Consider the following 13,450-nt stretch of genomic DNA (forward strand, 5'->3'; position numbering starts at 1 on the left):
ATCTCACTGCATTGCAGACAACAACAGACAAAGTATATTAGCGAAATTTGTTTTTTTCTTAAACCCCTGATTTTTTTAAAACTTAAACATGCCTGGCTCCTCCACTGATCCAGACATCTCTTTTGCCCTACGTCATCTTAGTGCCCCAGATATTTTTGGCTCCATGCCCATACAACAATATTTTGTTCACTTGTGCAGAACCTTCTGACCAAATGAGGAATTGCTCACTGCTCACCCTGTGTTTCTTTCAACATCACTGTGACCATTACAACATAAACTTGATTCTTTTTTTGCCATTAACTGATGAGGCTGACAGGGCTATTGAAGACTGCTCATACATTACACAGACAGACATCTAAATTCGATAGAGAAAATCCATCCTCTGCACTCCCTGTCAGTTATATCTGCAGTCTTTCATGATTTGAATTGCTCCTAGGAGAGGATTTGGGGCATTAAAACAGAAGGAGTGAACATTAGGAACTCTAAGCAGAAGATGGTTGTTGGAGCAAGTATGATGTGGCCTACAATATCAGTTCAGCAGTTATGAGATGTACGGTGGAAGATCACCAATAATGGCCTTATAGACAGGTTTGTTTGTGTGTACTGTCTGTGGGTATGCATGTGTGCATATGTGTATTTACTCCAGCTAATTGTGTTACTGTGCTATAAGGTCAACTAAATACAATACATCTAATTCTGTTGTTTGTTAATATGTTTTATATTGGTTGCTTTTATGGGTCCTTCTAGTAATTAAAAGTTAGCAGAGTAGTTCATTAGTGTCATTTCTTTTAACGCAACCTAAAGAAGGGGAGAAACACTCCTCCAACTGGACCACATCTCATCTACAACTACTCACGGATTAAAATACCTAATAAATGTGTGGGCCTTCCCAACATTAAGGTCTGTTAAAACTATTTATCAGAGAACTATTTATCTTTTTCCCAGAGAGAAGAAATACTCTTTTCTGATTGGCTGCAGGGTGGTTATAAATTCTGAATAATGGGACACTTATGACGTAGATCTGGTAAAAAAAAAGTTAATCACCGTTCCATTTCAATGCTCATTAAATAGTAAACGGCGATTGAGCCTGTAAGTAGGCTAATGTACTTGGCGGAGGAAAATCCATTCCGCTGCGCATCGTGGACTTCTTTGCCTCTGCCTTGTCCATTAATTCCGTATAACAGGAACATAATGACCGCTGCAAAGTATATAATGACCGCTTTCAATGGCAACGGGTTTGTGCTTTTGATTCACATCTCATTCTGCAAGTACGTTCGCTTATTGTATTGGAATTTCATTGAAAGTGGAAGTCAGCAAGTAAGACCACGCAACATCTAAAACTGTCAAGTTCTATTTATGTGGCGATTTATATTTTCTCAGCAGAGGCCACGAAACGGTAACACCATTATTTTGACAAGTAGCCGAATAATAAGAGGGATAATGTATTGCCTGCCGGTCATTATTGGAAAATAAGTCCCAACAGGGCAAACAGGACCCCGACGCGCAGCAGACAGGTCTTGCTTCGTCCTTTTTTTTCCGATAATGAGCGACGGACAATACATTATCCCTTACTTAAAGGAGAATTCCGGTGTGATATTGACCTAAAGTGTGTTGAAACATGATACCGAGTGTGAACGTATGTCTCATAGCCCATCTCGGCTTGTCCCCTGCACTCCAAAATCTGGCGCAAAAATAATTCCGTGGAAATGCATGGATTTCAGTTGCTGCTACTGGAAGAAACTGGAATCCATGCATTTCCACTGAATTATTTTTGGAATCTGATCCCTTATCATACCTGTTCATTCTTACTCGTCACTCGACTTATCGTGACTAAATTTAAGATGGCTGCAAACGCTAAACTTTGTGAAGATACTGTCTGTATAAATCGTCTTGTAAGTAAACTACCAGTGCTTTTTAAAAGTTCTCAATGTCTCGTTTTAAATGTCAGGGCCTTCGGTAGTCTACCAATGAAGTGTGGAAATACATTGAGCCTCGTAAATGGTGTAAAACAGTGATTTATTTGCATGGCTAGCCCGATGCCGAAGCACCACAATTGAAAAAGCTGTTGGTAGCATCGGCTAACTAGCGCCAGATTTTGGAGTGCAGGGGACAAGCCGAGATGGGCTATGAGACATACGTTCACACTCGATATCATGTTTCAACACACTTTAGGTCAATATCACACCGGAATTCTCCTTTAATGTAGATCTTATTGAGCACTTTTACATATTACATATACCTTGGTCTCTGCACCTTATCCCGACTACTTTGAGGGTTAAGACGTAGGATGCTGCAAAACAAACAGCCACAAAAAAGCATAAAACATTACATGCTCTGCTCTAGTAAAGACAATAAAAATGATAACATGTGTTTGCTTGGAAATGTATTAAAAGAAGCAAAATCAGAGTCTCATACATTACATGAATTGGTAATTTCCCTTCCATGCTGTCTTAATTACCAACTGTTACCATGCAATAACCAACTGGGTCAAAGGAAAAGGCATTTCATATCACTCACATTAAGCAATTCTTGCAATTGTAAAACACTAAAAACTATTCACTCTAATCACATAAAGAATGTCATGCTTTTGTCATGCAAAATTACTTGTTTAATCCATCCAAGAGTTTCATAAATATCAGGAGTGCTTAACATAAAAAAGTCTGTAATAAATGATTAGTTAGTTCAAGCAAATTTAGTCTTTCAAATCTATTTCAACCTGGGCAGGGTTTCCCACCACTGTGAGTGAGAAAGGTCAGAGAAAGTTTTTATGTGCGCTTCCTGAGCATGCTCATAGTTTATCACACATGCACTGTTCTTAAGCTGTACAGGGTGCTGCTGTCCATAAACAGAGCTGAAATATCCCCTAATTGATATATCCCCTTGAATTTCCCCTTGGGGATCAATAAAGTATCTATCTATCTATCTATCTATCTATCTATCTATCTAATTTGGTGATATTGGGTGATGTCACAGCTGCCTTTTGAACTTCATAGGACCTACATGTTAATTGACTTAAAGACAAAAAACATAGACATCTGCATGTCATGCCTTTGTAAACAATTGTGAGTGTGTGTACCAAGATTGTACTTTGTAGCAGCCAAAAATGTAATAACGGAATAACGTAATAACGGCCAATAACTTAAAGGAATTATCCGGAGTAAAATGCACTTTAATCAATTTACGGATGATTTGGGAGTACATACGTTGAGTTGACATCAAAATCATGTCATTCGGATGTGTTTTCAGAAAGTTTGATTTTATTGTTTTTAGTCAAAACTCGTTAGCCTGGAAGTGACCCGGGCATGTCATTTCGCCGCTACAAAACGCTATTTCTATAACTTTCTCAAAACACATCTGAATGACATGATTTTGATGTCAACTCAACGTATGTACTCCCAATCATCCGTAAATTGATCTAAAGTGCATTTTACTCCGGCTAATTCCTTTAATCATTTTAATGTGATAACATTTCTGAACCAAAATATAATAACTTTTTGCAAATAATATACATTATTGACAGGTTATTATGTTAGTTGCTGGGTTAAAACAAAAACTTTGAAAATGTAATAACTGCAGCCTATTATGTAATACTGATATCACATTATTTAAGGTTTATTTATTGGATTTAAATTGTCACCATGGCACTGTACTTTCAAATAGCATCTTAAAAAATGACCATACAAACACCTCTCTCTCTCTCTGAGATAGGAGTATTTATTATGACCACCGCTAGCATAGCTAGCATTGCGGTCATATACAAGTTATTACGAAATGTTTGTGGTATGTTGGTCTCAAGGGCCCGCATCAACCTAGCCCATTACCAGTCATTTGTGATTTGCATTCATTTGAATAAATTTATATGTACATTTAGAAACTGTACTGCCATCGGCCTGTAGATAGTGTTTAGCGAAGGGTTGCCGTAAGGGATGTTGAGAAATTGACATATGGATGTAGGCTGGCGGCTAGCATTATTTATTATCATCAAGGGGTGTGATAACTCGTAGCCTACCTCCAGGTTGCTTTGCATTGAGATGATACTTCAGACTTGACAAACTCCTATGGTATTGAAAAAATTCCCTACTGCAGAAATCACAGAGAACATGCTCCTGTCAACAGTTCCAACTGGGCGTTTTTTTAAACGTAGGCTAAATGTTCCATTCACTGGACCAAGCAGCGCTTTCTCGTCTGCCTCCTCAGTCACTGTGGCCAGACCTGCACTGGGTCAAAGAGCACCACGAAATGTGATTAATCAGCATAAATTAGTTTAACATGTTATTTTTTCTGTAATTAATTAATTGAAATTAACGCGTTATTTTGACAGCCCTATTATAAACGTTTGAGGTGTAAAATATTTAATACAGGAAGCGGAAATGGACACTGGTACTATCATGGCATCACAATATAATGGAACTCTTGTTTGCATCTAGTGGTACAATACAAACTATTAAACAGCTGTAGATTAATTTACACATCTCATTTGTTGTTAAAACTGTTGTCTAAAACTGCTCCCAATGGATATGGAGAACCAGGTATGATGGAACAGTGGCGTCGCTGCCTGACAATAGACCATTACTGGTTTGATCCCCAAACCAGCCACTGCGAATCCATGTCGTTTTGGATAAAAAACGTCTGCTAAGTACCAGTCACTTGATAATGATCTCAAATCAGCCTATAAGTGCAGTGGCAATTTTCAAACATCTGATTATAGATTTGCCAGGATCTGGTTGTTGTAGTTTGTATCCCAAAAAGGTTCCAGTTATAAACAGCACTTAACACAGTCTCATGATACCAGATGTACAGTTTATTTGGGGACTGTGATGATAAAATGTGAAAGGTAGGATTAATATATTTATTTAAAAGTCTATGCAAATGTCTTTTGCAGGGATCGAATGGCTATCAGTATAGGGACATGGAAGGGATGTATGATGTAGCCTTAGTAACCAAATTACATAGCCTGTTAGTGTTTCTATTCAACACACTTCTACTCCAGAGTTTCAGAAAGTTGTCTCCAGATTGTCACATTGTACCAAAGCCACCTCTGGCCCATGTGACTACTACACAGTAGAAGATTGTATTGTTATGAATACAGTTCCAGCAAGTCACATGATTGAATTTTATTTCATTATTGTGTTTTCTTCACACATTGTCACAAATATAACTTTTGATCAATAAATGGTGACTTGTTGCATAGGATTGGAATTGAGCAGGGCTAAAGCAGCTATTGAAGCCCCTCTAATCAAACTCCAGTTGGCTGTAGAAGCATTCACTCACGTTGGCAGTGACCCCAGGAATTTCTTTTCCAACCCCAGCAGCAGTCGACTCGCCCACCATACCGACACAGTCCATTAGATGATCCGATCTGCGTAGTAGACCATCTGTCAGGTGACAAAGCCATTGGATCAGGACTATACAACAGTTCCTCCAACCCCAGCACGAATAATAGATTAACCAAATGTGACAGTACAACGAATCCTTGCGATACTGGGTTGAAGGATCTGGTAGGGGGACAGTTGGTAAGTGTTCTTAATAGTATCCTGTAATAAACTCTGGGTTTGCTAACTACGTTGTTGGTGCTTGGTTTTATGTGAAGGGACCCTGAGCAAGCTACTGACAAAGTTTGGTGCTGTTTTGACCAATATTACTGGTTAAAAAAATGCTATTTGGGAAGCGTTTTCTCATAGCCCTTAGCTAATCCACTGTTTGTGATTTAGGGCTATAGCATATACCCGGGCAAGCTCTGGTGGTTGATCACTGAAAAAGTGGTTGATCACTGAAAAATACTGTATCCACGGCTTATTTGATGTGTTTTAATGCAGAAAAAGACCCTGGGGTCAATTTTAGCCAGAGTTACACTTCAAGTATTCAAATTATTACATTTAGCTACTAGTAATTATGCAGATTATAAAATACTATACATTATTAACAAAATATACACACTTTATATTAATTCCAAAATATATGAAATAGAAATATATGACGTAAGCCATCATTTTCTGTGTGTTTGTGTGTGTGTTGAGAGTCAAGCAGAATCTAGGATGGCCACTGGTGTGAATGATCTATATTCAATATTAATGATGACCTCAAGGTGGTGGGGGCCCCCAAATCAAATACATTTTTATCGAAGAAGTATCGAAATTGCAATTCTTGAGTTGGTATCGGTATCAAAACAATAATTTTGGTATCATGACAACACTATACCAATCTAATATAGGCCTACATAACATGTAACATTTTCAATAACAATTTTGACACAGTGGATATTGACACGCCAAATGTGTATGCCAGATACTGTATGTTCAGTCCAAGTCTCAGTCTCATTATGATAGCCACTGGCTTCCAAAGACACTTTCTTATGTTCCTCACGAAGATCTAGGCACCGATTTCTTAAATTTTGCCATTCCAAGTGGAGGTGCTGAATATCCTCACCCGTGAGGTCAGTTTGTACCCCTACATTTACGGTAGACGTAGGCCTAATGGTTTCCATAGGCCTATCTTTGTCATGCGATTCATCTCTTTCATGTGCAAGGTTTTCTTTATCAACGTTAACGATATTAAGTAGGCCTAGGCCTATCGCGGACATATCGAGGAGAGCACTGGCTGCTGAGAGTCTCTGTTCTTGTTCCCTCTCTTTTTTTTCAACGCTGCCTCACTTCAAATTTTTTCAAAGCTGCCACCCGTCTCGCTTTCTCTGGTGTCCTGACGAAAGAGAAAATGCTGGGAATGTAGTCCGGCGAAAGGGAATGGTCACTCTTTCTCCCTACAAATGAATTGCATATCCTATTATGATAGACTAGTCTAGGCCTATAGGCTAAATGTAAAATTAGATTTATACTGACCCAGATAGCAAGAGGCAGGCGGACCACTGTCGGTCCATTGTGGGCATAGCTGGCGGTCCGCCGGCATTTTGCTCACCGGTTCTCTGGCGGTCCGCTGGCAGGTTGCAGACAAATTGCGCAATATTTTGCCACTATTGGTCTAAAATCTTTTTAATTTGTTCAATTATACTCCATATATCATTTTATTAACTTTTCTTAATTTTCATGACAAGTTAAATTAAAAGAGATGGTGGTCCATCGGCAGACTAGTGGCACACCACCAGCGGCATACCACCAGCGGTCCGCTATCTGCCAATCTGATTTTGCTATCTGGGGATTTACACTCAGATTAAAGATAATAAAGTATTTTTAAGGATGAATCACGTCTAACCGCTGCAGTCCACTTATTTCTTATTTCTGTTTCCAATGGAAATCTATGAAACGGCACATTTGGTTTGTCACAGCTCCGATTGTGACACTCGACGGCACAGCAAGTATGTGCCATATTTTGTTAGCTTTGTTTGGTAGGCAATGATGTTGTAAGCGATTTTATACAGTCTATGGTTGTAATGGCGAGTTTCGCTGACTCCCAAAATGGCAGCATAAACAGAAATGATGTCCATCGCGTTATCATAAACGTCACCTAGGAAACCTCAATATGGGCCTAATAAGACACACCCCATTTTATCGGACTCTTATGCACACTCTATTTTATATATATATTTTTAAGTTATCCATGATTTCCAATATGGAACCGTCTACTTTTTTCAATACCATCTAGGCCTTGTAACCTAGTGACTCAAAACCAATGGAGAATAGCTCTCTTATATGGGGCAAATCAGACACACCTCATTTTATGGTGCTTTTATGCACACTCTCCTTTCTATGAATATTCTAAAGAAAATCTGTAATTTCCTATATGGAACGGTCTACTTTTTTCAATACCTCTAAAGCCATGTGACCTAATGACTCCAAACCAATGCAGAATAGTTCTACTAGGCTATATATGTGAACTGATCTGACCAAATAAGTCGCACATTCTAATTTTGAGATACAGGCCGATTACTTCAAAAAACATTTGAAAATATCGATTTTTTTGGTGATATATGAAAGAAGGGGTATTCAAAATTAATTTCCCTAAGTTTCATAGTCAAGACAAGAATGTAAAGTTACATAAGTTATTACTTAAGTGGGCAAATCCTACCTGTACCTGCCTGTAACCTGTAACTTCAAACACCATTTTCTCATTTTTTCAATTGGAGAATGATGGCGGGAGGCCATAATTCAAAATGCATAATTCAAAATTCAAAATCTTGACAAAAATTCAAGATATGGGCCAGGGTATCATTGTAAAGCTCATGGTGTCCTCTGTCCATTGATACATCAACTCCCTATTTACATAGGCCTTAATGTACATACACAAACCAGAAGCAAGAAACCGCAATTATAGCATATGGGTATTAGCATATCATATGAAAGGGTTATGCAAATTGAAGATTGGCTTGCTAATTTCATGTGTGAACGCTTTGAAGTTTATGGTGGTGTGGCTCCTGCTTGTCTCTGGAAAGGGCTCTTCACAGTTGGTGCCCTTGATAACTTTGACAACAAGTTCAACAAATTCTGTAACCTTTCATGGTATTGGAATCAGCATGTTTCACAACTGGGTCAAACATGCACTGAGACCACAGAACTTACATGTGAAGATGCAATTGCATGGTCTACTTATTATGCTTCTATGCAATCTTTGATGGAGGACCCCCCAGTAATGCACTCCTTCCTCTGTCATGGTTAATCATGACATGGATGTTCTAAGACAAACTATTGCATATCTAAATCCAAAAAAAAGCAGCACACCTAACTCACACCAGGCATGCCAACCAAGTCACTCTCATGACACTTCACAATCTACAGTTGGAAACCTTTAGGGTTAGTGCTGGCCCCAAAGATGAAGACACTTTCATCAATTGGACAAATGACATACCGAAAAGAGTCCAACTTTCATGTACTGGGATCTGATAATGAGATATGAAACCCTCATTCTCATTTTCATCAGGGCCCATACAGAGTGAATGTGTGGATATGTATATGTAGAAGTATTAGAATAATTATATTTGCAAATTATGTTTTCATCCCTGTAGAGGCAGCTACAGCAGTAACGAAGCATGAGGTTTAAAACTTGGGAATCCCAAACGTGAATAAGCCTAAGTAGTTTAAGCAACATTTAGCATCATAATCAAAATACAGGTTAAATAAACCTGTGTACTTCATCTTCTCATTGGTGACTGACCTGGGAAAATGGGTTAATTCTCCTGTAGCCTGACATGATGTTTGGACATCTTCAACTGTGTTTGTGACCATCCTTGAGCCAACATCTTGAGCTAGGAATGAATATCCTGGTCTGCTCACTCTCTTTTATACAACTGCTGCTGTCTTGTTTGTATCCCTCCCTTTCATTTATCCCATATATGTAAAGCCTCATGACCATAAAAATTAGCATGAAATAGGTCACCGATGTATAATTTATGTACATTTATGTACATTGGTAGTCCGCTGACAAAACTTGGCTACTCAAATTCAAAGGCACTTTTTTTGTCTCATCATGCAGTCCTGTCAGAGTGGTACAAAGCCTAACGGTAATTGGCTCATTTTTATAAGGTGTGAACTGTGGCTGTAACTTCTGGGCGTAAAGTTAGTTTGGACTCCTCTCGGAAGTGCATGCAAGTACTTGTAGAGCGAGAGACTTTTGACAATTTCCCATTGAGAATTTTTTTGCATTATAGCCATGGTTGAACATATTATGTAGCCTGTATTGACAAAGGTATATAATTGAGTCAAATGTTTATTTTTGTCTATTTTGTTATAGAAATGTCCATAATGGGGTTTTTTTTCATTCTGAGGAATTTAGCTTCCCCTGACTTCCATTAGGAGTCGCCACTGAGCTACAGGATCATGAAGAAGCAGACACCAGGATTGGTTTACAGCATGACCTGGAGCAAGGATCACAAACTGTCCATACGCGTACTGTGGACACTAATGTCATTACGATCCTTGCAGGTTTATTCCACAATTTAGTTATGGTTCAACCTTTGATTGACTTCTGAGTGGCTTTTGGTATAAGTAAAAAGTACAGATTTGACCTATAAATAGCATATGTATTAAAAGTCTAGGAGAGGAAAAATCTCGAGCATCCACGTTTTATGTTTCATGCATACAGGTTGTGATACAACATCTGCATTCAGGTGAGAGGTCAACTTGGCGGGTCTAGCAAAATGATGACGGTATTGTCACTCTTGCCAAAAATCCCTTCCAGGGACTGGATGTTGAATCTCAGCAGTTGCAGAAGCTTGAGAGACTAACTTGTTGGCCTTCTGACCTAATAACACACATCAGGTCATTTCAGCTCCTACCCCAATGTATCTTGAGGAATACCGGTGAAACGCTAGTTTACAGCAAAAATAATTCCCTACTCTGACAGTAGTGTCCCACTTTATACGGCCTACACTATCCCCAAGTATAGGCTATTTTAAAATTGGTAACACAACCTAGCTTTGAATTTGGTTGTTACAGCATTAGGCTACTGACAGAAATTACAGATGGTAAACATTGACAGAGAACATTAGGCTATATATTTTCAAACTGTCAACTTAAGTTTATTCTTCATTGCCTTCTGCTGAAATTAGCTATCTGTGGGCTACTGCATCTAGTCTTAATTCCATTACTTCGACGTTTCTTTAAAGTTAAGGAAGAATGCCACGAGCTACTGATCTGCAGTTCGCCAGCATTGCAGTTGTAACATTGCCAGTGTTCCGAGTAATTTGAGAAAACGTGTATAGTGCAAGCTGGTAGGCTGTTGTCAGTAACAGCAACAAATGCGTTCAAATGAAGCAATGTCAGAAAGAACTGAGTGGCCGTCAGAGGCCGTGTTTAGAAAAAGCCTATTGCCTGATTCATTTGTGTCCGCCTCTGTCCAAACTAGAGCGCAACCCCAAACTGTCGCTGAACACGCAGTTGAGCTAAACCTGAACAACTAACTTAAAGTAAAATTAAGAATGTTAACAAACGATGTTAAGAACATGTTCATAATGTAATTTTTAGTAATCTGCATTTCTTACCTGCCATCGAACTCCGCATTTGCCAAGACCAAGCAAACGTATAGAAACATACATTTATACCAATGCGCCCGCAATAGTAAATCGCGCTCCATTGCCTGAACGTCCATTAAAGAACCTGTGCGTGTTTTATGATCCACCCAAATTAGCTAGTCTAAATAGCTACACGCCAAGGTATGCTGCTACAGCAAGGTTTACCTGGAAAGTAGCCTAGAGGATGGAGCTAAACTTAAGGCTGTCTGAAATGGTCTGGTTGTGTGGCCTGTTGAGAGCGGCGTGGACAGTAGTGCTATTATAGCGGGGTCCTGTCCTGTAGCTTGCTGAAGAGTGTACCCTACTGGCGTTAATGTCTCTCCCGTTGCAAAGTCTATGTTGCAGTTTACAAAACCAACCACCTGTTTACTTTGTTGTTCATTTCTAATACACAAAAACAGGTAGGCCTACTACTTGAAGCAGAACTAGATGTACCGCAGAGCGGTACAAAATATGACCGCCGCCCAGTCCAGCACATTTTTTCCACAAAAATAAGTCACGTTTGTCAAATTGTGTTCATTTTTCTTTGTTCCTTTTTTGTGTTTGTAATTGAGTGGGTGCACAGTGTGTGGTTGTTTTTGTGTATGTGTGCTTCTGTGTGTGTTTGTTGAGTGTGTGTGCCTGCATGTAAGTTAGTTTTTTTTGTGTGTTTGTGTGTGTGTGTGTGTATGTAGTTTGTATGTATGGGTGCATGTGTGTGTGTTTATGTGTTTGTGAGTGTTTGTGTGTGTGTGCGCATGTATGTGTGTGCAAGTGTAGTGTGCTATTCAACTACTTCCAATAACCTAGCCCATCTGTTACAATAATGCATACAGAACTGGTTCCTTCCTTCAAAATACTGTAGGGGACTAGTAAATCACCATAATTTAACAATGTTAACAAACATCAAATGTAAAGTATATATACTATCTCTCACAAATGACCTACTGAATTGTCGTCTTCAAAGTCGTGCCAAGAGAATGGCTGCTTTATTCACCATATTCACCATCTACTGGCTCTGTGTATTGCCATGCCTGCAAACTCCTGTCCCCCCAAAGCCGACAACATGCCTTCATCAGTGGATTTAGAGATTGGAAACATTCTGAAAGAATCGGGGATCATGAAACAAGTTTGGAACATAGACAGAATATGTTGTCTATGTTGCAGAGATCCCAAGCCGTTTGCAGAGCGGATGCTGCACTTGTCCGACAATGTGAGGCAGAACAACGGTACTGGGCAGAGGTACTCAAGCGTGTGGTTACAGTCATCAAGTTTTTGGGATCTAGGGGGTCAGCTATCAGAGGGGATGTTGGGCTCAGTGCATAATGGGAATTATCTGGGATCATTGGAGCTTATTCACATTTCAACCAATTTCTAAAGGACCACCTTGTGAAGCATGGCAACAAGGGGAAAGGTAGGCTAAGCCCTCATACCTCTCCTCCACTGTGTGATGAGTTTATTGCATTGATGGGTGACAAAACAAAGCAAGACCTTGCAGATAAAATTAAGCAGGCAAAATATTTCTCTGTTATCATCGATTCCACCCCAGATCTTGCGCATGTGGATCAGCTGACATTTGTATTCAGATTTATTAATGCAAGTGGGAAAAGTGGTTGAAAGGATCATATGAACTCATCCACAGCCAAACAGGCCTAGTTTTTAGCTGAATCTGTGATTAGCATGGTGCAAAACCTTGGACTGGACTTGGCGAACTGTCGTGGGCAAAGTTATGATAATGCTAGCAACATATCTGGCAAGTAGGCTACAACGGACTCCAAGCTCATGAGAAGGAAAACGAATCCAGGCACTCCAGGAAAGGTGACTGAGGAAGGTATATTTAAAAAGCCTTTATTTGTTACTGGCTAATCCATAGTTTAAAACGCCAACATGTTTCAACCACACTTGGTCTTCATCAGGGCATGTACAAGTGAATGAGGACTTAGGCCTCACCTATATAGGGTCAAGAGGTCATATGACCAGAAAAGACGTAGACACTCTGCAACAGGTGATCCTTTCCAAAGCCAGTAACAAATAAAGGTTTTTAAATATACCTTCCTCAGTCACCTTTTCTGGAGTGCCTGGATTCGTTTTCCTTCTCATGAACTGATCCCATTTTCCAAGAGCACCCGATACAAGGATAAAGTCTACGCTTTACAACCAAGAGCTACCAGCCTCTTTTGCTGAAGGACTCCAAGCTCAGTTGTGATTAGCATGGTGCAAAACCTTGGACTGGACTTGGCGAACTGTCGTGGGCAAAGTTATGATAATGCTAGCAACATATCTGGCAAGTACAACGGACTCCAAGCTCAGTTAAAAAAAGAAAGCCCACTGATCCACTATACAGTACACCATGTGCCGCCCACTCCTTAAATCTTGTGGGTATTACTATGGAAGACTGCTGTGCTGTGCAGATGTCATCTCTTTTTTTGAACTTCTACAGTACAGTCTCTGTATACATTTTGCAGTGCTTCAACCCATCGCTGGAATATAATGTTCAAAAACAGTTACTATGAC

General features: G+C 39.5%; 1 protein-coding gene across 4 annotated transcripts in view; it reads right to left on the reverse strand.

Annotated features, from left to right (window-relative positions):
- The window catches only part of npnta (nephronectin a), a 55,794-nt gene extending 44,582 nt beyond the window's left edge, over positions 1-11,212 (reverse strand). The window contains exons 1-3 of one of the 4 annotated variants that reach the window (XM_076264882.1): positions 10,928-11,212; positions 5,272-5,375; positions 2,240-2,290 (exon numbers count right to left, since the gene is read on the reverse strand). In XM_076264882.1, the coding sequence (XP_076120997.1) occupies positions 2,240-2,290; positions 5,272-5,375; positions 10,928-11,034 (262 nt within the window). In that variant the 5' untranslated portion in view covers positions 11,035-11,212. The remainder of the gene's footprint in view (positions 1-2,239; positions 2,291-5,271; positions 5,376-10,927) is intronic. The other 3 variants (XM_076264883.1, XM_076264880.1, XM_076264881.1) reach the window with 3 other exon arrangements.
- Between the last annotated feature and the right edge of the window lie 2,238 nt (positions 11,213-13,450).

Source organism: Alosa pseudoharengus, unplaced genomic scaffold (genome assembly GCF_046254945.1).
Source record: "Alosa pseudoharengus isolate Yale_2024_CS ecotype anadromous, Long Island Sound unplaced genomic scaffold, YU_APseudo_1.1 YU_APseudo_1.1_scf_4, whole genome shotgun sequence".
Lineage (NCBI taxonomy): Eukaryota > Metazoa > Chordata > Actinopteri > Clupeiformes > Clupeidae > Alosa > Alosa pseudoharengus.